General features: G+C 44.9%; 1 protein-coding gene across 6 annotated transcripts in view; it reads right to left on the bottom strand.

Annotated features, from left to right (window-relative positions):
• LOC308234970 (uncharacterized protein) overlaps positions 1 to 23,572 on the bottom strand; it is a 44,192-nt gene that overhangs the window by 6,089 nt on the left and 14,531 nt on the right. Inside the window, exons 2-5 of one of the 6 annotated variants that reach the window (XM_080643505.1) lie at positions 15,316 to 15,461; positions 14,945 to 15,092; positions 10,727 to 10,872; positions 8,152 to 8,278 (exon numbers count right to left, since the gene is read on the bottom strand). In XM_080643505.1, the coding sequence (XP_080499631.1) occupies positions 8,152 to 8,278; positions 10,727 to 10,741 (142 nt within the window). In that variant the 5' untranslated portion in view covers positions 10,742 to 10,872; positions 14,945 to 15,092; positions 15,316 to 15,461. Of the gene's footprint in view, positions 1 to 7,973; positions 8,057 to 8,151; positions 8,279 to 10,726; positions 10,873 to 14,944; positions 15,093 to 15,315; positions 15,604 to 17,863; positions 18,043 to 23,572 lie in introns of those variants that run through there. The other 5 variants (XM_080643502.1, XM_080643503.1, XM_080643504.1 and 2 more) reach the window with 5 other exon arrangements.

Below are 23,572 nucleotides of genomic sequence, written 5' to 3'. Positions count from 1 at the left end.
ATGATTTCCCTGTTTTGAAGCCTCTTGAACAACAAGTGTCCATTGTGCATGACACAGACTGAGAACAGAATGGCAATACACAGTAAGTGACCTGTATGGCTGCTACAAAGAAACAATGATAAATTGTTGGAGCACAACAAAGACTGTGATACTGAAGATGTATATCAACCCTGAAAAGATACTGTGTGTCTGAGAAGAAAACAGAGAACATTTCCAACTGGCAAATTAAACAGATAACCGAACCAATATTAGAGATACTGAAAACAGTGTTGACCGAAAGTACACTTTGTTCCACAGATGGTTATTATTTGTTTCTTCCTATAGAAAGATGTTCAAAAGCCTGCTACTTTACAATTCAGGAATCTCAACAAAAGATATCAAGTCATGAAAAAAAAAAAAGAAAAAAAAGAAAAGTGTACCATCAGGAAAACAAAATAAATATAATCAAACTGGCACTACATTAATGGAAATATATTAATTATCTCAAAAAGAATGGCAAATAAATATCTTAATGCCGGAAAGAAGAAAAAAAAAAGACAACTATACAATATCACCAAAATCTATATAATCAAAATACAAATACAATGAGAAAGTATTTTACAAACATCACGCCAAAGGAGAAATTGAAATAATACCCAAATTAAAAAAAGTACAGTGGAATCATGAATGAAAGACGTGATCAACTCAGAATATCAAAGAATTTGCCTGGCAGTGGTAGAGCTTGAACGTATGAACTAGGAGATCATGGTTTGGTTCCACGACAGGGCACAGGCCTGGGTTGAAGGCTTAATCCCTGAATGTACAGGAGGCAGCTGATCATTGACTCTCTCTCTTCACTGATGTTTCTATTTCTCTCTCCCTCTCCCTCTCCTTTCCTCTCTGAAATGAATAAAGATACATTAAAACAAATAGTAATTAAATAATCAAAAAATTTGTACATAAAGCATTAAAATTTTGATTCAGAGAAGCCTACAAATATGTGGAAATGTGAAGAGAATTTAAGGAACTCCTAAGACACTAACAAATTGACCACCAAGGAAACCCCATGGAGACAGAACAGTGAAAAGGAGAAGGTAGCTTACATAAAGTGACATACAAATGCAACTAGCTCACTGAATTCTAAGTAGAATAAATATAACCATGAGAACAGAAAAAAAAACAATGAAAATATCATGAGTCGCAGAATACTATCTAAAAACATAAAAAAAAATTCTGCATGGAAAAGACAGCTCCTCTAAGATCATTAGGGGGTTTCTAAGCAGAAAACTATTGGGGGGGGGGAAGGGAACGAATAAAACAGTGCACTGACAAATGAACAGAAACCATCCTATATAATAAAACCTTAATATGCAAATAGACCCAATGTCAGAAGGACAGGTCACTATGATGTACACTGACCACCAGGGGGCAGACGCTCAACACAGGAGCTGCCCCCTGGTGGTCAGTGTGCTCCCACCGGGGGTGTGCCACTAGGCCAGAAGCCGTGGCATGGCGGGAGCCTTTGCCACCTCTGCGGGTCCCATACTTGCGAGAGGACGCAGGACGGGCTGAGGGACCCTCTCCCCACAGTGCATGAATGTCGTGCACCGGGCCTCTAGTCCAACAAGAATGTTGACAGAACAGATGATAAAACAATGGAGAGGAAAAAACTTTTCCAGCTCTAAAACATACTCATTATTAGACTGTCCTGATAAAAAATCCGTAAGAAATATATTTCTGGAAGTAATTTAAAAATGCTACACAACACTAACATATGAACATATAAAGATGCATTGTATGTGGAAAAATATACCGAAATGTAAAAATTTGTGGTGTTCTATTAAAGAAACACGTATCACTTTGATTTCTCTTGTGTAACTTTAGAAAATAAAAGGAATCATCTGACCTGAGTGGCTCATTAGTTAAACGTCTATCTGTGAATCAGGAGGTCACAGTTTGATTCCCGGTCAGGGCACATGCCTGTATTGTGGGCTTGTTCCCCAGTGTGGGGTGTGCAGGGGTGGCCAATCAATGATTCTCTCTCATCATGGATATTTCTCTCTCTTTCCCCATCTCATTCTTCTCTAAAATAATATAAAAAATGTATTTTTAAAAAATAAATGAATAAAATCTTAAATCTTTGCAATAAGACACACGACATTAAAAGATCATGTGATATCAACTTATGTGGATACATGGGTAGAAATGGCAATCAGCAGAGATTTGTATGAAATTGACATGAGTTTAAGGTACATTGTTACAACCTTAAGATATTTTAAGTAGTTCCTATGGTGACAACAAAAAATAGAAAATAAAATCTCTGCTAATAGGTGACACAATTCTGTATTGGAAATCACAGATTTCACATTTCTAATACACACACACACACACACACACACACACACACACACACATTAGCGGCCCTGTGCATGAAATTCGTGCACGGTGGAGGTGGTTCCCTCAGCCCAGCCTGCACCCTCTCCAACTGGACATCCCTCTCACAATCTGGGACCACTGGCTCCTAATTGCTCACCTGCCTGCCTGCCTGATCGCCCCTAATTGCTCTCCCCAGCCAGCCTGATCTCGCCCCCAAATGCCCTCCCCTGCCGGCCTGATCTCACTTCCAACTGCCCACCCCTGCTGGCCTGGTTGTCCCCAACTGCCCTCCCCTGACAGCCTGATCTCGCCCTCAACTGCCATCCCCTGCCAGACTGATCACCCGTAACTGCTTCTGCCTCGGCCCCCACCACAATGGCTTTGTCCGGAAAGAAGTCGGATGTCCAGAAGACAGCCCGTCAACCCTATGTAATTAGCATATTACCCTTTTATTAGTATAGATATCTATATAGATACATCTTCCAGATGTCCTTCTGGACAAAGCCACGGGGGTGGAGGCCGAGGCAGAGGCAATAAGGGATGATAAGCTAGCAGAGGAGAGGAGTTCAGGGCGATCAGGCCGGCAGGGGAGGGCAGTTAGGGGAGATCAGGCTGGCAGGGGAGGGCAGTTAAAGGCCATCAGGTTGGCAGGGCGTAGTTAGGGGCATCAGGCTGGCATGCAGAGTGGTTAGAGGCGATCAGGCAGGCAGGCAGGTGAGCGGTTAGGAGTCAGCGGTCCCAGATTGCGAGAGGGATTCCGGATTGGAGAGGGTGCAGGCTGGGCTGAGGGACCACACCCGGCCCCCTGACGAATTTCATGCACCAGGCCTCTAGAATATAATTAATTTCTCAAAACATGGTATATAAAAACAACCAATGAAGTTAGCTGTGTCCCGTCCCTGTACAGTAATAGAAATTAATACAGACTAACAAACTTAAGTATGTATTTACATGATTACCAGCATAATGGAAAATAAAATATTAACAGTTTACTTCTTAAGAAGGAACATGACTTGTATGCTGTAAAGTATAAAATACTGCCGGCTGCCTCTGCAGTGTGTCTCAGGGGTTGAGCATAGGGCCACCCAGCAAATGGCTGCAGGTTCAATCTCAACCCCGTTTGGGACGTGTGAGGAAGCCAAACAAACAATGTCTCTCTCACACATCGATATTTTATTCTCTCTCTCTATGCTTCTACCCCTCCCTCCTTCTCACTCTCCCTAAAACTCAAGGGGGAAAACACCATCAGGTGAGGATTAACAAAAGAAAACATACAAACACACATCGACAGCTGTAATCAAAGAACAAAACAGTACGTTGGAAAAAACATTCCATGACCTTACTTTGCAATGCTAACAGTATCAGCTGTCATTAGTACCCAAAGTGACCTAAACATTCAAAGCAATCCCTACCAAAGTCCCAGTGACTTTTGGTAGAAGAGAAAAGCTCTTTGTAAAATTAATGGGAATGTCACAGGACTCCATGTAACCAAGTCAATCGTGAAAAGAATGTATGAAATTAAAGGCTTCAGACTTCTTGATTTTAAAACATACTTCAAAGCTTCTATTTTCAAAAAACTCTTAATACAACCCTGGGTGGTTTGGCTCAGTGGATAGAGCGTCGACCTGTGAACTGAAAGGTCCCAGGTTCAATTCCTGTCAAGGGCACATGCCCGGGTTGTGGGCTTGATTTCCAGTAGGGGACATGTAGAAGGCCGCCTATCAATGTTTCTCTCCTCATTGATGTTTCTATCTGTCCCTCTCCCTTCCTCTCTGAAATAAAAAATAAAAAATTATAAACAAAAAAATAAGAAAACTGTAATATAGACATTAGGAGAAATAATAAAGCAAGGTAGAATAAAAGACCTACATAGAAATTCTCTGGGATAGGGACTAAAGATATCCAACAAGGATGCCTACACCACCAGACAAGAAAAGGATATTCTCACATTGCCCGAGTAGCTCAGTTGTTTAGAGTGTGGTCCTGATACCAAATCATTGCAGCTTTGATTTGTGCTCAGGGCACATTAAAAAGTAACCAATGGCCCTGGCTGGTTTGGCTCCGTGGATGAAGCGTCGGCCTGTGGACTGAGGGGTCCCAGGTTCGATTCCGGTCAGGGGCATGTACCTTGGTTGCGGGCACATCCCAGGTGGGAGGTGTGTGGGAGGCAGGTGATCGATGTTTCTCTCTCATCAATGTTTCTGGCTCTCTGTCCCTCTCCCTTCCTCTCAGTAGAAAATCCATAAAATATATTTTAAAAAAAAAAGTAACCAATGAATGCATAAATAAGTGAGGAAATAAATTTCTCTCTCTCTCTTGCCCCCATCTCTCCCCCCTTGCTCCCTTTCTCTAACATCAATAAAGTATAAAGTAGTGCTAGCTGTAATTAAAGAACTCAATAAATGAGCAACACATGCAATGACCTTAAAGTGGAATGCTAACAGGACAAGCTGTCAAGAGTACCCAAGGTTGGCATAAACATTCAAAGCAGTCCCTATCCATGTCCCAATGACACTTCTCACAAAATTAGCAAACCTCATCCTAAAATTGGTATGAAATGACAAAGGACACCAGGGAACCAAAACAATCACGGGAGAGACAGTACAAGCTTAAAGGCATCATGCTTCCTGATTTAAAAAAATATTTCAAAACTGGTGTTAAATAAAAGTGTCATCGACACATTAAGACACAGGTAAATAAAGGAGCACGGGAGGCCCTGGCCAGTGTGGCTCAGGGTTAGAGCATCATCCTGTGCACTTAAGGGTGGCGGGTTCAATTCCCCTTAAAGGGCACAGACCTCAGTTGGAAATTCCCACCCCACCTGGGTTGAGGCTTGAGCAGCAGGAGGCCAGTTGATGTGTCTCTCTCACATCGATGTTTCCCTCTCTCTCCACCCTCCTTCCTCCCACCCTTCCACTCTCTCTAAAAAGCAATGGAAAAAATGTGCTCAGGTGAGGATTAACAACAATACCAAAAAGAAGCACTGTAGAATAAAGAGGCTGCTTACAACTTCTCACACATGTGGTAAAATCATCTTTTGTAAGGGTGCATATACCACAAAACAAGGAAAGCATATTCTCACATATACGAATAGTGTTGAGATACTTAGATGTCTACATGTAAAATGAGTGAAGTTGGACTGTTATTAAACACCATATACAAATATTAAATCAAAATGGATAAAAGATTGAAAAATAAAGCTAATAATAACTCAATCTATTAAAAGAAGAGGTATACTAAAGTTTTAGTTTTTAAATACATTTTTATTGATTTCAGAGAAGAAGGGAAAGGGGGAGAGAGAGAGAGGGAGAGGGAGAGAGGAGAGAGAGACAGAGAGAGAGACAGAGAGAGACATTAAGATATTAATTGATTGGCTGCTTCCAGCATGCCCCCTACTGGGATGGAGCCTGCAACCTGCTCATGTGCCCTTCATCAGAATCGAACCTGAGACCCTTCAGTCCACAGGTTAACACTATCCACTGAGCCAATGGTCAGCAAACTCATTAGTCAACAGAGTGGCAAACCGCGGCTCGCGAGCCGCAGTTTGCCGACCACTGCACTGAGCCAATCTGGCTAGGCCAAATAGAAAAGTTTCTATGACATTTGATTTTTTATTATAGCACTAAAAGGAAAGGTACACAAAACATAATAGTCAAAATGCATTAAACCCCCTATAAAAATAACTTCACATTAAAGCAAATTGTGAGTGCGTTCAAAACACAAGGAGTGAAATGGGAAAAAACGTCTCCAAAGCGTATTTCCTGATAAGCAGTTAATATCTATAATATATATATAGACCTTTTACAAGTCAACATGAAAAAATTAACACAACTTTTAAAATGTCCAAAGCTATATTGTTAATTAATCTGTAAGATAGACGGCAAGAACACACAATAGCGCCCTAGCTGGTTTGGCTCAGTGGATAGAGCATCGGCCTGCGAACTGAAAGGTCCCAGGTTCAATTCTAGTCAAGGGCACATGCCCGGGTTGTGGGCTCGATCCCCAGTGGGGAACTTGCAGGAGGCAGCCGATCCATGATTCTCTCTCATTGTGGATGTTTCTATCTCTCTCTCCCTCTTCCTTCCTCTCTGAAATCAATAAAAATATCTTTAAAAAAAAGAAAAAGAACACACAATAGGTAAAGACAATTTCTTCACCAAGCAGTGCAAGAAAAACTGAACAGATACATGCAAAAATAATCAAACTAGATCCCGTTCATAGGCCATGAAACAAAATGAACTCAACATGGATTAACAACTAAAATATAAGACCTGAAACCATAAAACACTGGAAGAAAGCATAGTCAATGAACTTTACCATCACTCTTAAAAACAGTGGTTTGGATGTATCTTCCTAGGCCTAACAAAGCAGCTAAAAAATAAAGAAATGAGACTACAAAAGAATAATCTGGTATACCAAAGAAACCACCGAGTAACAACAACCAAAAAATCCCAGCAATGTTACATCCTGAAAAGCTAAAGATCCAAAATATATAAGGAACTCACACAACTTAACACCAAAAAGACAAACAATCTGATTGAAAAATGGGCATATGACCTGAATAGACATTTCCCAAACAGGACATAAAGATGCGCAATAGACATATTAAATGATGTTCAACTCATTCATCATCCGAGAAATGTAAATGGGACACCATCATGAAATACCACCAAACACGTAACAGGGTGGCAATCATCCATAAATCAAAGAACGACAAGTATTACCAATGAAGTATAGAAATGAGAACATTGATGCACTGTCAGCAAGATTATAAACACACTGGTGCAGCCACTAACAAAACACGATGGAGGATTTTCCAATATTTACAAAAGGTACCAGGGAACACAGTGATTCCATATCTAGTGATTTAAAAAAAAATTTTTTTTCAAATATATTTTATTGATTTTTTACAGAGAGGAAGGGAGAGGGATAGAGAGTTAGAAACATCGATGAGAGAGAAACATCGATCAGCTGCCTCCTGCAAACCACCTACTGGGGATGTGCCCACAACCAAGGTACATGCCATTGACGGGAATCGAACCTGGGACCCTTGAGTCTGCAGGCTGACACTCTATCCCCTGAGCCAAACTGGTTAGGGCCATATCCGGCGATTTATACTGAGAACACATATTATCTGGGCACATACAAAAAAATCAATTAATGCCCAGCTGAAGTTTGTATGTCTCTCTAACTCTCCCTTCCTCCCTTAATTCAACAAAATCTTAAAAAATTAAAGAAAATGGAGTGTGAATTTTGATAGAGGCTTTCCCATTTCCAATCAAGGTTGTCCTCTGGACAGCTGACATGGTAGAATATTAGAATATTCTAGAAAATAATTTTCTAAAATATTATTTTCTGATAGTACATTAATTAGTATAGACAACATGTAATGTGTGTATACACTGAGTTCCTAATTCACATACATCACAAAGCCTTTCTTTTCTATTCCAAGGACCCCAATTTGTTCCTTTTTAAAAAAATATTTTTATTGCTTTCAGAGAGGCAGGGAGAGGGAGAGAAACATCAATGATGAGAATCATTGATAGGTTATCTCATGCACGCCCCCTGGTGGGGAGCAAGCCAGCAATCCTGGCATTGGCCTTTGACCAGAATCAAACCTGGGACCTTTCAGTCTGCAGTGATGTTCTCTCCATTGAGCCAAACCAGCTAGGGGCCAGTTTGTTCCTTGAGAGCAGGAATCTAACACAGAAAGCAGAAGGCCCTGAGATGTTAAAATAACAAAGGAAACAAAACCCTGTGGGTGGAGGAGGAACTTGGGAAGGAAGTCATCCTCACCCAGGGAGGCCAGGTTGCTGCAGTTCTCCACCATCACATCCAGGTACAAGTTCCGCTGAACTGGGTCCAGGCATTCCCACTCCTCCTGAGAGAAATCTATGGCCACATCCGTGAAGGTCAACAGTTCCTGAAAGAAGACACATTTATCAAGAGGTCATCAGAAGAGTTCATAACGTCACCCAACATGAAAACAGTGTCAGAAGAAGAGGTCTGGACCTAGGGGAGTATCCTGAATCACCCAATAAGATCACTTTGCCCCAGTAACATTTCTGATGTGTTTTCTAACACTGCCACATGAGGATGACATATGTCCACAAATCCACAGTACAGATTTTACTTTACAGGAAAATAAACTTTAAAATTAGGGCATAGCCCTAGCCAGTTTGGCTCAGTGGATACAGTGTCGGACTATGCACTGAGAGTTGCAGGTTCAATTCTGGCCAAGGGGACATGCCTGGGTTGTGCGCTCCATCCCCAGTTTGGGATGGGCTGGAAGCAGCCGATCAATGATTCTCTCATCATTGTTTGTTTTTCTCTCTCTCTCTCTCTCCATTATTCTCTAAAATCAATAAAAATATATTTAAAAATAAGTTAAAATAAAGGCATGGACACAGGCATATGGATTTCTGAGTGCTGTGTTTGCATCATTAAGGGTCAGTTGTGTATATTTTTCAGCTGGAAATGTCATGCTAGCTTGGAAGTATATGGACTTCTTCTCAAGTGTGAAGCAGACCACAACAAAACGAACTTCTGTAAAGACACGGATTCTGATTCTTGTTCTGAGATGGGGCCTGTGTTTCCACATGTGTAACAAGCTCACTTTTTACTTGTGATGTCAATGTTTCCGCATCATGTGTCTACTTCTGAATACACAGAAAAAGAAAACAGGAAATAATTTATACAGAACTTTGAACTAAAAGGCGTTATTAATGGAATTCAGGTCTCACGGAATAGGACACATAGGAACCACAATCCTAGTTGGAAATTTACTATGAGCCATCGTAGAACAAGATTCTTCTCCCTGGTCCGGCTGGCGTTGCTCAGTGGTTGAGCGCTGACCCATGCACCAAGAGGTCACTGGTTCGATTCCCGGTCAGGGTACACGGCCAGGTTATGGGCTAAATCCCCAGTGTGGGGTGTGCAGGAGGCAGCAGATCAATGATTCTCTATCATCATTGATATTTCTATCGCTCTCTACCTCTCCCTTCATCTCTGAAATAGATAAAAACGTACCTGAGATTAAAAAAAAAAAGCTGAAATAATGTTAACAGTTTAAGAAGAGAGACACACATTTTACAGCTATGAAGTCAAGATGGTTTAGTGATTCTGCGAATCTCATGAATCTATTTGTGTATTATTCCCTTTGTGTTTCATAAACAAACTAGAGGCCCGGTGCACGAAACTTGTGCATTGGGGGGGGGGGGGGGGGGCTGTGTCCCTCAGCCCAGCCTGCACCCTCTCCAATCTGGGACCCCTCAAGGGATATCTGGTGGGATAGGGCCTAAATGAGCAGTCGGACATCCCTCTCACAATCCAGGACTGCTGGCTCTTGCTTGGTGCCTGCCTGCCTGATTGCCCCTAACCGCTTCTGCCTGCCATCCTGATCACCACCTAACCACTCCCCTGCCAGCCTGATCAACGCCTAACTGCTCCCCTGCCGGCCCAATTTTTTTAAAAAATGTATTTTATTGATTTTTTACAGAGAGGAAGGGAGAGGGATAGCGAGTTAGAAAGATGAGAAACATCGACCAGCTGCCTCCTGCACACCCCCTACTGGGGATGTACCCCCAACCAAGGTACATGCCCTTGATCAGAATCAAACTTGGGAGCCTTCAGTCCGCAGGCCAATGCTCTATCCACTGAGCCAAACCAGTCAGGGCTCCCATTTTGAAATCTATAAAAACATATATTAAAAAGGAGACAGGGCCCTAGCTGGTTTGGCTCAATGGATAGAGCGTCAGCCTGCGGACTGAGGGGTCCGGGTTGATTCTGGTCAGGGGCACATGTCTGGGTTGCAGGCTCGATCCCCAGTTGGGGGTGTGCAGGAGGCAGCCAAGCAATGATTCTCATCATTGATGTTTCTCTCTCTTCCTCTCCCTTCCTCTCTAAAAAATCAATAAAATATATTTTTTAAAAAAGAGAGAGACAGGGAAATATAGAAACTGCTGACACTGACTATCATAAGAAAAAAGGAACGAAATAAGGAGAGGAAAACAATCTGGAAAGGCAAGAACATCAGAAGTAGAGAAATATGGAGGAGAAAGCTGAAGGGGACTGAGAGGGAGAGGGGTCCTGGTGAACAGAAGTGGGACAAAGGGGGGAGGCACTTGAGACAAGGAGACTGGTTCAAGGAGAAGAATTGAGGGATTGAGTGCAGGGACAGAAAGGGGGGGAGGGGATGTAGGGATGATGGAGCAGAAGGAAAAGTAGCACTGAGTCAGCCAGCTGTGGGGACAGGACAGAGTGTAACAGGGGAAGCAGAAAGGGAAACAGGCTTAGGGAGGAAAAAAGAAATATATCAACAGATGTTAGAGGAAAAGGAAATGTAGCCTGTGACCCAGGACACATCTTTTACCTGAGAAGCAGCCATGTGGTCCTGGTCCTGATGGGGTCTGGGATGTTTCCTCAGGTGACAGTATATTGAGGAGTCACAGAATGAGTCTTCAAAGGCGTCAGCACAGCGTCTCAATCAGCTCCCCTCACACTCACAGTCAGGAGGACCTGGAAATGGGGAAAAGGCCAGCCCTCCTGTCCTTGGTCACAGGAGTGTCAGGAACAATGAGCTCCTCCATGGAGACCACACTGGGAGGGGTTTTATTCTGTCTTCATGTGTCTGTCCTTCCAAAGACTTCCACAAACTCCTACAGCAATGAGAGCATGTGCTGCTCTGTTGAACCCCAAACACAACAAAACACCCTTTAGCTCCCCTGAAAAACCCTGCCCTGGGGCCCATGACAGGGTATCTTTAACGAGTTCCCTCCTGGGGCCTGCGAGGCTCCCCCAGAGTGGTTTCAGTAGCGCTGGGCACAGACAGCAGACCCAGCACACCCGAGACCTCTGGGTAGTGGGAGGGAATGAAGTCGGAACTTGTAAACGTGCAGGTTTCCCAGGCAGATTTCCTTCCTCCTTTCCCAGGAAATTACAGAGAATAGATCTTCATGCTAAAGCCTTTGGGGAAAGTTAGCTACTGAAATATGCTCATCAAATGACTTCTCCATGAATAGAGGGGCTCTGTGGGAACCACGTTCCAGGTCAATCCAGTGTATCCTTCAATAGTGTCAGAGAATGGACAAGAGGGACTTAGGAAAACGGCTCCTTTGTGGCTCACAGACACTAAGTCAACAAATCACATAAAGGGAAGGAAAGAGGTGCTGAACATGAGACCAACTCACAGAACTAGCTCCTGATTGTGAAGACCATTGCCATCCTTACCAAGTGCACGCTGAGATCACCTCGTATTACTAAGTGCCAATGGAAGTTTCCACATATGATAAACAGTAGAAAGGATGCAGGGCTCAGAATCTCAACTACACACAATATATTTAAAACCAAAAACAATTGGGTTGTTTCTTTTAATGTAATGATTTCTAGGTTTAAAGCTTTAAAAAGGGAGAGACTGCCTTATATTAACAAAGAATGATAAGAGGTGCTTGTAAGATGTCAACAATGCTAATTTCAGAAGTTAAGGACTATTTACATGAATTAAATATCAGAGGTAGAAAATGCAAACCCATGGGAGAGAAAAAAAGATCCAGTGCTTCTAATATTCCTTCATAAACATCAGACTCAGTCATCTCTTGTCCCAGGTCACCTCCTTCTTGCATTCCCAGGAAATCACAAGGGGCCCATTAGGACATACCAGTCTCTCCCTCTGTGTGATTAAGGTTGCAAATGGATCAAGTAATTATAAAATATTCATCAGCTTTATAAATTGGAGATCTGTAATTCTTATTCAAATCTGTTTAAACAAGTCACTTGTTAAATTCAACATATAAAGCCACAAGCTGATATATCACAACTTAACCATCCACACCCCATCAGCTCACCACTCACCCAGATCAGGGTTCCCCTCCTCCCACTGCTATGTATTTCTGTCTATGGATCTGTCTCTGTCTCCCTCTTCCCTTTCTCTCCAATGTTGTCTTTTCCTATATTTTTTGTTTATGTTTTAATATATATTTTATTGATTTCAGAGAGGAAAGGAAAGGGAGAGATAGAAACATCAATGATGAGAGAGACTCCTTGATTGGCTGCCTCCTGCAAGCCCCCAAGTGTGGACTAAGCCGAAAAACCAGACCAGGAATTGAACTGTTACCTCCTGGTTCATAGGTCCACCTTTAAGCACTGAACCATGCTGGCCGGACTTTTCCTGTGTTCTGTCTCCCTCTCCCCTGCTCTTTTTCCCTTTTTATTTCTGTCTCTACACCTGGATCATTAAACTCCTGAAACCTTATTTCACCTTAAGTTGTTCTTTCTCCCTGGTCTTTCTGATTGATCCCATCTACGTACACATCTGGGTCTTTCTCTTCCCACTTCTGTGTCCCCTCTGCTGCCTGTTACAGTCTGTCCTGTTACCCATAGCTGGCTGAATCTCAGTTCTGCTTCTCCCTCTCCTCTGTCATCCCTACAATTAAAAAAAATAAAGAAACCTCATGAATATTCACAGCTGTTTCTGTAACTAAAAAGAATAATAAAGACAGGTTAAGCAAGGAAGAAAAAAATACCTCAAATAATGTTAACATGGTATGTAGAGTCAGACATACCTATGAGAACTATCTACAATAATAAAAGCGTAATATGCAAATCGACCCAAGAACCGAACAGCGGAACAAACATCCAGACGACCACACTATGACACGCACGGGCGCCAGGCCAGCCAAGATGGGTGAGATGTGATTGGTTGGGGGCCCAGCTATCGCCCCATGATCGCCCTACAGAGGGAGGCCCAGGCCACCTACTGGCTGGCTGTGGCGGCTGGGCGGGGCCTCCCTCTGTGTGGGGGTCGGGGTGGGGGACAGGGGGGACCATCATGGAGCCCTGGCCAGGTGGGCAGGGTCTACCTCTTTGGGGCGATCAATCGTGGGGCTCCCGGACTGTGAGAGGGCACAGGCCAGGCTGCGAAACACCCACCCAACCAGTGCAAGAATTTCATGCACCAGGACTCCAGTGTACACTATAAAAGAGATAGAAAACAGAATTGTCATATCAATGAAATCAAGATTATTTTGTGATTCCATAAATTTCATGAATTTATTTGTGAACGATACCCTGAGTATTACAAACACAATAAGGAAAGGAATTCACATAATGATGGAAAACAAATTAGACCTACTGTTTCTTAGGCACTCATTTATTGGAAAATTTCTGTATATTAGTGGAGAGCTACAATCATAGAAATTTAACTGAATTGAAGATATATTCATATGATTCTTGTAAACATTCCAAAATATTCAAAAAGTGATCATGTACAGTATGTCCGTGACATGAGTATAGAATATAATGAATATTTACAGGAACACCGCCTGATTGGTTAAAGGCCTATGTCAAAAGCCAATGATCTGTAGGAAAGAAAAGTAGGGCGTCTATTTTCCAAAGCAAATAGACACTAAGAAGCAGGGTGTTTCCAGGTGCCATGTGACGGCCTTTGCACATCTCTCAACAACGCCCTCCTAAACCGCTCTTACTGAGAAAGGGAGACGACGAACTCCACAGGGAGGGGAGCACCTCTGCCACATGAACACCACGTGGCCTGAACAATGGGCCTCAGGTGACTGAGGCACAGGAAAGGACATGTCACCACTGCTGACATTCCTGGCAAAAATACATCAATAAAGAAATAATTATGTGAAAATGATCACAAATAAACATTAATTTTTGCAACCGTCAATCCACGTGTACCTCTCATGTTCCATAAGCTACTGGTACATTTCAATACCAAGTTTTTTGTACTAACCTAGTGAGCAAGTCTCTTCTATTTACCCTTCTTTTCAGAACTTTCTGAGCAGTAAGATGTGCATCATCTTTTTTTTAAATATATTTTTTATTGATTTTAAAGAGGAAGGGAGAGGGAGAGATAGAAACATCAATGATGAGAGGATCATTGATCGGCTGCCTCCTGCACGCCCCGTACTGGAGATTGAGACTGCAATCTGACCATGTGCTCTTGACCAGAATCAAACCAGGGTCCTGCCGAAACTGGTTTGGCTCAGTGGATAGAGCGTCGGCCTGCGGACTGAAGGGTCCCAGGTTCGATTCCGGTCAAGGGCATGTACCTTGGTTGCGGGCACATCCCCAGTGGGAGGTGTGCAGGAGGCAGCTGATCGATGTTTCTCTCTCATCGATGTTTCTCTCTCATCTATGTTTCTAGCTCTCTATCCCTCTCCCTTCCTCTCTGTAAAATATCAATAAAAAATATACTTAAAAAACAAACAAAAAAAAACACAGGGTCCTTCCAGTCTGCAGTCCAAGGCTCTATCCAGACCAGCTAGGGCATATATGCATTTTCTTACCCGTGATCTAGAGCTGATGCTGCAAGTACTAGAACCTAACACCTACATTAGCATCCTTCACTGGTACCCGAGCCTCTGACCCATCCCAGTAGGGATGTCAGACATGGCTGCCTTCCAAGTTTGATCTGTCACAAAAGGAATGTTTTGAGTAGTTGAAAGTCATTAATTAAAGGTGGTAATGCTTCCTGACTTGGGAAGGCTGCATGAAATGAATACAGAGAAGACTCTGGGACAAAGGAGAGAATTATAGCTCGGCCAGTGTGCCTGAGAGATAGAGGGCTGACCTATGAACCAGAAGGGCAGGGTTGGTTTCCTGGTCAGGGCACACTGCAGGTTTCACACTGGATTGCCAGTGGGGGGTGTGCAGGAGGCAGCTGATCAATGATTCTCTCTGCTGATTGATGTTTCTGTCCTGTCTCCCTCTCCTTTCCACTGTGAAATCAATAAAAAAATATTTTAAAAAAAGAGAAAAAAAGAAGAAGAAATTATGAAAAAAGAAATATAGAAAGTGTTGACAATGACTATGATAAATAAAGTAATGAAATAAGGAATGAAAAACAACCTGCAAAGGCATGAACATCAGAAGTAGAGGAATAAATCACCAGATGTTAGAGGAAAAGCAAACACAGCCTGTGACCCAGGACACATCTTTTACCTGAGGAGCAGCCATGTGGTCCTGGTCCTGATGGGGTCTGGGTTGTTTCCTCAGGTGACAGTATGTTGAGGAGTCACAGAATGTGCCTTCAAAGATGACAGCACAGCCTGTTAATCAGCTCCCCTCACACTCACAGTCAGAAGGACCTGGAAATGGGGAAAAGGCCATCCCTCCTGTCCTTTGTCACAGGAGAGAGTCAGGAACAATGAGCTCCTACATGGAGACCACACTGTGAGGTGTTTAATTCCGTCTTCATGTGTCTCTCCTCCCAAAGACTTCCACAAACTCCTACAGAAATGAGAACGTGAGCTGCTGTCCTGACCCCCCAAACCAAACAGAGCACCCCCTTACCTCCGCTGAACAAAGCCTGCTCCCCACTCTCACAAAGGCATCCTGCTAATCCCTGTCCTCAGCTTCCATCACCTGTAGCACCTCAGTAACCAATGTTACCCCACCCAGAGCAGCTGTCCAACACTATGGGAAAAAGTGCACCTGTGGATATTTCTTTTTTTGTTTGTTTTTAATATATTTTATTGATTTCTTACAGAGAGGAAGGGAGAGGGATAGAGAGTTAGAAACATGGATGAGAGAGAAACATCAATCAGCCGCCTCTTGCACACCCCCCACTGGGGATGTGCCCCAATCAAGGTACATACACTTGACCAGAATGCAACATGGGACCCATCAGTCCGCAGGCCAAGGCTCTATCCACTGAGCAAAACCGGTTAGGGCCTGAGGGCATTTCTTAAATCTTCTCAGGGGATCTGAGAAGACCCAGAGGATTTATCTCAGGATGTTTTTAAATAATAAATCAAGTGTCAGAGATAGAAAAAGTAAATCCACGGAAGTAACACACACACACATACACACGCAACACCACAGCAACGAAGGTAAGGCTTCTAATATTCCTTGAAAAAGCATCAGATGGTGACAGACACAGGTCACTTCTCGTTGCCATCCCAGGAAATGACAACGTCCCATGACCAACAGACAAGTCTGTCCCCTCTGAGTGAATAAGGGTTGCAACTGGAAGCAAATTATTATAAAATTCCCAAGCCTTATAAACAGGAGATTTTTAAGTCTCATTCAGATCTGTATAACCAAGACAATTCAGCTGTTAAATTAACTATATAAAGCCATGCTTAGGCGGCATGCTCTGTGGTTGAGCTTGGACCTAAGAACCAGGAGGTCACGGCTAGATTCCTATTCAGGGCATATGGCCAGGTTGCAGGTTTGTTCCCCAGTGAGGGGTGGCCAGGTGGCAGCGGACGAATGATTGTCTCTAGTCATTGAAGTTTCTATCTCTCTCTCCCTCTCCCTGCCTCAGGGAGATCAACAGAAATGTATTTAAAATACACACACACACACACACACACACAAAGCCACAAGCTGATATAGCACAACTTAACCATCCACACCCCATCAGCTCACCTCTCATTCAGAGCAGGGTTCCCCTCCTCCCACTGCTGTGTATTTCTGTCTATGGATCTGTCTCTGTCTCCCTGTTCCCTTTCTCTCCACTGCGGTCCTTTCCTGTGTCCCCCTCTCCCCTCCCTGCTCTTCCCCCCTTTTCTCTCTGTCTGTCCCTACACCTGGACCATGAACCTCCTGAAACCCATTTCCCTTCAGGTGCTCTTTCTCCTGGTCTCTGATTGCTCCCATCTCCACACACGTCTGCGTCTTTCCCTCCCCACGCCCGTGGCCCCTCTGCTGCCTGTTACAGTCTGTCCTGCTCCCCACAGCTGGCTGACTCCGTGCTGCTTCCCCCTCTGCCCCCTCATCCCTGAGCCCCCCTTTCTGTCCCTGCACTCGCTCCCCCAACTCTTCTCCTCTGAACCAGTGTCTCTGTCTGACCTGCCTCCTCCTGTGTGGCCCCCACTTCTGCTCACCAGGACCCTCTCCCTCTCAGCTCCCCTTCCTCTCTCTGGGCTCCCCCTCCTCCCTATTTCCCCACTTCCTTCCTCCTCAGGCTCCTTTCCCGAGTTACCCCCTCACTCCTACCGTCACCGTCCAGTCCCTCCCACACCCCCTATGGGACCCCCTCTGTGGACCCCTCACTGCCCTTTCTCCCTCCCACGTGTCTGTCTCTCTCACTCCCTCTCCTGACCCCCCCAGCCCGGTTCCCCGCCCCCCGCAGTCACCGCTCCCACAAAGCCCCTCCCTGCGGGCAGGTCACCTCTTCTGGGGACACCGCCTTCTTCCCCCTGAGCCCCACCCCATGGAAACTGTGCTCCCCTGGCATTCAGACCCCTTATTAATGGGGGTGGGCCTAGGAAGGCGGGGTGCGGACAAACAGGCCGGGAGCCATCCGGGCTCTTTGGGCGGAAAGCGCCGGCAGGGGGGAGAGGCACAAAGGGAGGGAACCCACTGACCAGACTTTCAGCCCCGCGGGGAGGACCGGCGGCCCCGGGAATGGTTTTCAGCAGGAAAACCGCGCGGCAGGCGGTGGCCCACAGCCAAAGGCGGACAGACCGCGGGCCAGGGCCTCAGTTTCCGCCCAAAGGAACGCGGCGCCTCCACTGCGCAGCCTCCCGGGACGCGGACTCACCGCCGTGAGGGGCTCCGGGGCGGGGACCTCAACAAGGACTTCAGCGCCTGCAGCGCCCCTCAGCCTTCCCTGCTGGGAGGAGGACGGAGAGCAGCAGCTTTAAAGCACAAACACCTCCTCACGGGGAACCGCCACCTTACCCTCCACAGCCGCTTCCGTTGGCAAGAAACTGCGCATGCTCCTCCCGGCGGGATGGGCGGGGCCAGAGCCTGAGCTGAGCGACAGCACCAGGTGGGCGGGGACGAGCTGCAGGGACAGAGGGAGGGAGGGCGGGGCAGGAGCAAGGGGGCAGCCCTGGTTCCCTCACCTCCTCCCACAGGGACAGCCCTTCCTGGTGGAGTTCCCACGTCATTGTTGGGGGTTTGGCTGGTAACGCGGCTGCGAAAGGATTCACAAGGGAGAGAAGAGACAGGAGCAGAGAGAGGGCGTTTATTTTACTTCTTTAAAGGGAGGAAAGGGCCAGGTGCCCTTTGATGGCACAGGGCTCCCCAGGTAGAGGGGCTGTTCTTTTATTAGGGTGCTAGCGAGTAAATGGCAGCTGTGGCAAAGCATAAAGAGGGGAGGAGGAATCTGGAATTCACACAGAAGTTTCCAGATCCCAGAGGCTGTGCTTAGAGCTACTGGCTGGCCTGCCCTTCAGCTGCAGATGTCCCAGGAGGTGTCTTTCCCAGGATCTTCACAGGCCGGTAACACATTCTCACAGTGAAGTGACAGAGAATTCAAAAGGCGGGCAAACTGGGTTTGAAACCAGAAACTTCCTGCCTCTATTTGCCTGGATCCTTAAACCCTCAGTGAGGAGGGTGGAGGGGAAGGGCAGCCTGCTCTCTCAGTCCCTCCCTGTCCCCCCATCTGAATGGAGAAGCAGCTTGAGTTAGGGAAGCAGGTGGATGGGGGTGTCAGAGACAGACCCAGATATCCATTCAGGGTTAGGCACCTGATGAGATAAGGTCTACTCCAACACTGTGGGGAGATATTTCAATTCAAGTATTGTGAAGAGCCATGTCCCGCGTGGTTCAGGGTTTGGGCTCTGTACAAGAGCCGTGCGCAATGACAGAGATGAGACAAGAAATAATAATTTGGAAATTGGGGGGCGAGGCGGGACCCCAACACAAGGAGGACTCTACTTGTGCTCAGGCCTATCCATTCTTTTATTCAGTTTGGGATACACCTACAGCCCTTAGGCAGACAATTTCCAGTATCAGACAGACTATCTCATCAGTAAGGATTTACATGACTATCTGGTCAGGAAGTTGCCTCAGCTAGCAATGTCTCCACTAAATAGTCAGTGATTAGCTCTGATCTTTGCCAGGGCTCAAGGTTCACCAGCATTCCAGGCTCCTTGTCCACATCTCTCTGCTAGTGAAGAAAATGTGCGGCCTCCCACAAGGTATTTTTCAAGGGATAAAAATTTTCTGTTTGGACTAACTGGTTTGGCTCAGTGGATAGAGCATCAACCTGCAGACTGAAAGGTCCCAGGTTTGATTCCAGTCAAGGGCATGTACCTTGGTTGCGGACACATCCCCAGTAGGAGGTGTGCAGAGGCAGCTGATCAATGTTTCTCTCTCATCTATGTTTCTAACTCTCTATCCCTATCCCTTCCTCTGTGTAAAATATCAATAAAATACATGTTGGAAAAAAAAACTTTTTTCTGTTTGTCAGTTGTGGTCTTCGAAGTTTTTGTGTTCTGGGAGTGCATTTTGAAATGAATGTCATTAATTAGTAGTCCCTATAATCTACATAATGGGCCATTGACAATAATGTAGAATATCTCCTGTTAGTATTCCTTATATTTGGGAAACAAAATAATTTAAAAATCAACAATATTTAAAACAGTTGTAAGAATAATCACTTTAGACTCATCACCATTTTTAAATTTTGATTATTTTCCAGTATTTTCATGAATATAGATATTCCCTAGAGTTTTATGGAACTATATTCACTTTAAAGATATGACCTGTTTAGAAACTTGTAGGATGATGTCAGGAGCTATATTGCCCCAACCTTCTCCCCTACCATGCAGGCAGATGCTGGTAGTGAGGCTGAAGCAACTCTGTAGGAACTGGGATCTCAGGGAGGGGCTGGAAGTGGGGAGGGGCTTGAACCCAGGAACATACCTGCAATTGGAATTCATGTAAGCACTTTCATTCAACAAAGAGTTGCAATGGTCTGTGTGAGAAGGAAGAACTAGAAGGTGAAACCACAACTCCCCCTGGGTAGATGGGTAATTTCATGCTCACACCAGCAGCCTTTCCTGCTCCCTTCCTCAATCCCCAGGGAGACCAAGACTCAACATGGCTGAGTTCCAGAGCCTTTCAGAGGGACACGACCTGTAATATGAGACTTGGATGACTAAGACATGTGATCATTTAGAAAAACAGCACTGCTTAAAAATGAATCTTTTTAATAAAATTGGGATAAACTGCATTACTTCTGTGTTTCCCCGAAAATAAGACATCCTCCGAAAATAAGACCTACTCACAGGTTTCCTTCTGAGTAAAATATAAGGCATCCCCCGAAAATAAGGCCCCAGGCTCTGTCTCAGAATGAAAATTAATTTACCATAAACTGGTCGCTAGGGCCGCCCCGACTGGCGTCTAGCAACCAGTGACGTTACGCGGAGTCCTGATGTCACTGCTGTGTGGAGACGGAGCAGAGGTCGGAGTGAGCGGTGAGCGCATGGCGGGAGAGAGGAGGAGACTTTTGCAGATGCGTGTAGAAGAACAGGAGGATTAGAGCAGACGGGACGCGGCGAAGGTGGTGAGTGCTGGTCTGTCTCTGGTGACACTATCTGATGCTCGCGGCCGCCTTCATGATGACTGAAGGTTCTCAGTCAGTGGCAGACCCTGCTCCAGCCCAGATCCAGGCCCCAGCAAGCCCAGTGACAGTCCCCAGGCAGGCCCCAGGGGGTAAATGTCTGATAAAGGGGTAGGGGGGATGTCTGGTGAAGGTGTTCAGTGGCACAGGGGTGGGGGGAGGGGGATCACTTAAAATGACACAGGAGGATCAGAGGGGGCAATCAAAATGACACAGGAGGATCAGAGGGGGCAATCAAAATGACACAGGAGGATCAGAGGGGACAATCAAAATGACACAGGAGGATCAGAGGGGACAATTAAAATGACACAGGAGGATCAAAAGGGGTTACTAAAATGGTAATCACCCCTCTGATTCTCCTGTGTCATTTTGATTCCCCCCTCTGATCCCCCGTGTCATTTTGAGTGATCCCCCTCCCCCCACCTTGATACCCCAATTCCTTTTTTTTTACCCCTAGAAATGAGCGCAAAAAGAAAAGGCTACTCCGTGGAGTACAAGAAAGGAATCGTGGAAGACTCTTGGGGCCAAAATCTTACTGCTTTCTACAAAGAGAAGATGTTGAGTATCCGATTGGTCCGAAAATGGCGAGCAGAGTATGGTAACCTCATTTAACAAGTGGACAAGGGAAATGCTAAAAAGCGCAAGTGTGGATCATCAGGTCGGCAACCATTATTTTCCGAGCTGGAAGACCTGATCTGTGAATGGGTTGTTGACAGGAGAGCAAAGGCTTTGGTTGTGAATAGGGCTCAGATTCAAGAATTTGGCCTTGCAATGGCACCACAATTTGACATAGCCCCCGAAGACTTCAAAGCATCACAACACTGGCTGGATAATTTCCTGCAGCGAAGTGAACTGTCTTTAAGAAGATCTACAACATTGTTTAGGTTGGAAGATACTCAAGTTATTAAGCGAGCACTTGCATTCAAGTCCTTTATTGATGATGCTGACTTATCTAAATACAATCTTTCCAACATGATTGCTATGGATGAAACTGCAGTGTTTATGGGCCAATCATCTCAAACAATTGAACAGCGGGGTGCCTCCTTAGCGTACATTCCCTCCACTGCTTACGAAAGTGCACGTGTTTTCTGTATTTTGGCAATTCGTCTGGATGGCACTAAAATCCCACCTTTAATCATCTCTAAGGGCAAGAAGGAAAAGATTGAACGTGTTTTGGGCGTTTTATTCTTGAAACTGAAAAAGCCTGGGCCACACAAGCAGTTATAAGGAAGTGGGTCGATTTAATGCTGCCGCTTGTTATGCGAGGGAGCCAAAGAGGTCTACTAGTCTGGGATGCAGCCAGCACTCATCTCGCTAAAGACATGAAGACATTTTTTCGCGAAAGAAAAATAGATCAGATAATGATTCCCACAGGAATGACGGCCTATCTCCAGACTCTTGATATTGCAATAAACAAGCCATTCAAAGACAATTTGCGCATGGAAATTAATGACTACATTGAAAATAGAATGGAGAGAAATCAGCGTGGAAACTTTGTGAAACCTAAACTGCAAGAAGTTGTGACTTGGGTGAAGAATTCATGGGAGAAAATCACTGACAGTTGCATTGCAAATGCACTGTGAGCAGGCTACCTTGACAAGAAGTACTCATTTAAAGACAGTGCTATTTCTAAACATGAGAGATTTGGTCCACTGATTCTGAAAGAAATGGAGTCACAAGAAATTCACCAGGAAATTCAGGAATTGGGTTGTTATGATGATGTTCCAGAAGATGATGACATGATTGTCATTGAATAAATGAGTAAATTCTTGATACTGTAGGATTCACAGTTTTTCTGGTTTGTGTTGACAACTACTGTACTACCGTACCATATACAGGTAGTAAATTTCCTTTATTTTCATTTAACAATAAATGTGTACCGTATTCTTCTTCATGGAAAAATAGGACATCCCCTGAAAATAAGACCCAGCGTGTCTTTGGGGTCAAAAATTAATATAAGACACTGTCTTATTTTCGGGGAAACATGGTATAACAAATGTTGTGTCCAACACTTAAATTAAGTTACCTTAAATACTGTTTTTTCATTACACATCTTTTATTATTTCAGGAAGCATTTGAATGTAACACCAATTCCAAAATTAAATACGCACATCAAAAGTAAACATTGCCAACTTAGCTCAAAAAATATATTGAACTATCCTTTCTTGATAATATTATCTTTATAAAAATCCAAAAATATATACAGACAGGGTATTTGGTCTTCTTTTATAAGGACCCCACTGCTATCATATTATGACCCCTCTTGTGACCTCACATAACCTTAATGACCTCCCTAAACACCCTATTTCCAAATGCAGACATATTGGGGGTTAGGCCTTCAAAATATCGATTTTGAGGGGACACAATTCAGTCCTTACCACTCAGCATCTCAAGTTCAGTATCCTATATAATAAAGAGGTAATATGCAAATTGACCATCACTCTAACACACAAGATTGCTGCCCCCATGTGGTCAAAGATGGCTGCCCCCATGTGGACACAGATGGCCGCCACAAGATGGCCAGCAGGAGAGGGCAGTTGGGAGGGACCAGGCCTACAAGCGAGAGCAGTTGTGGGGGGACTAGGCCTGCAGGGGAGCACAGTTGTGGGGGGGACCCAGGCCTGCAGGGGAGGGCAATTGGGGGGAACCAGGCCTGCAGGGGAGAGCAGTTGGGGGGACCAGGCCTGCAGGGGAGGGCAGTTGGGGGGGACCAGGCCTGCAGGGGAGGGCAGTTAGGGGCAACTGGCCAGCAGGGGAAGGCAGTTGGGGGTGACTAGGCTGGCAGGGGAGGAAAGTTAGGGGTTACCAAGCTGGCAGGGGAGGGCTGTTGGGGGCAACCAGGCCTGCAGGTGAGGACAGTTAGGGGTGACCAGGACAGCAGGGATGGGCAGTAAG

Source organism: Plecotus auritus (assembly GCF_963455305.1).
Source record: "Plecotus auritus genome assembly, chromosome: 10".
Taxonomy (NCBI): Eukaryota; Metazoa; Chordata; class Mammalia; order Chiroptera; family Vespertilionidae; genus Plecotus; species Plecotus auritus.
Note: the sequence above shows the minus strand (reverse complement) of the source record. Positions and strands in the feature narration are given on the sequence as shown.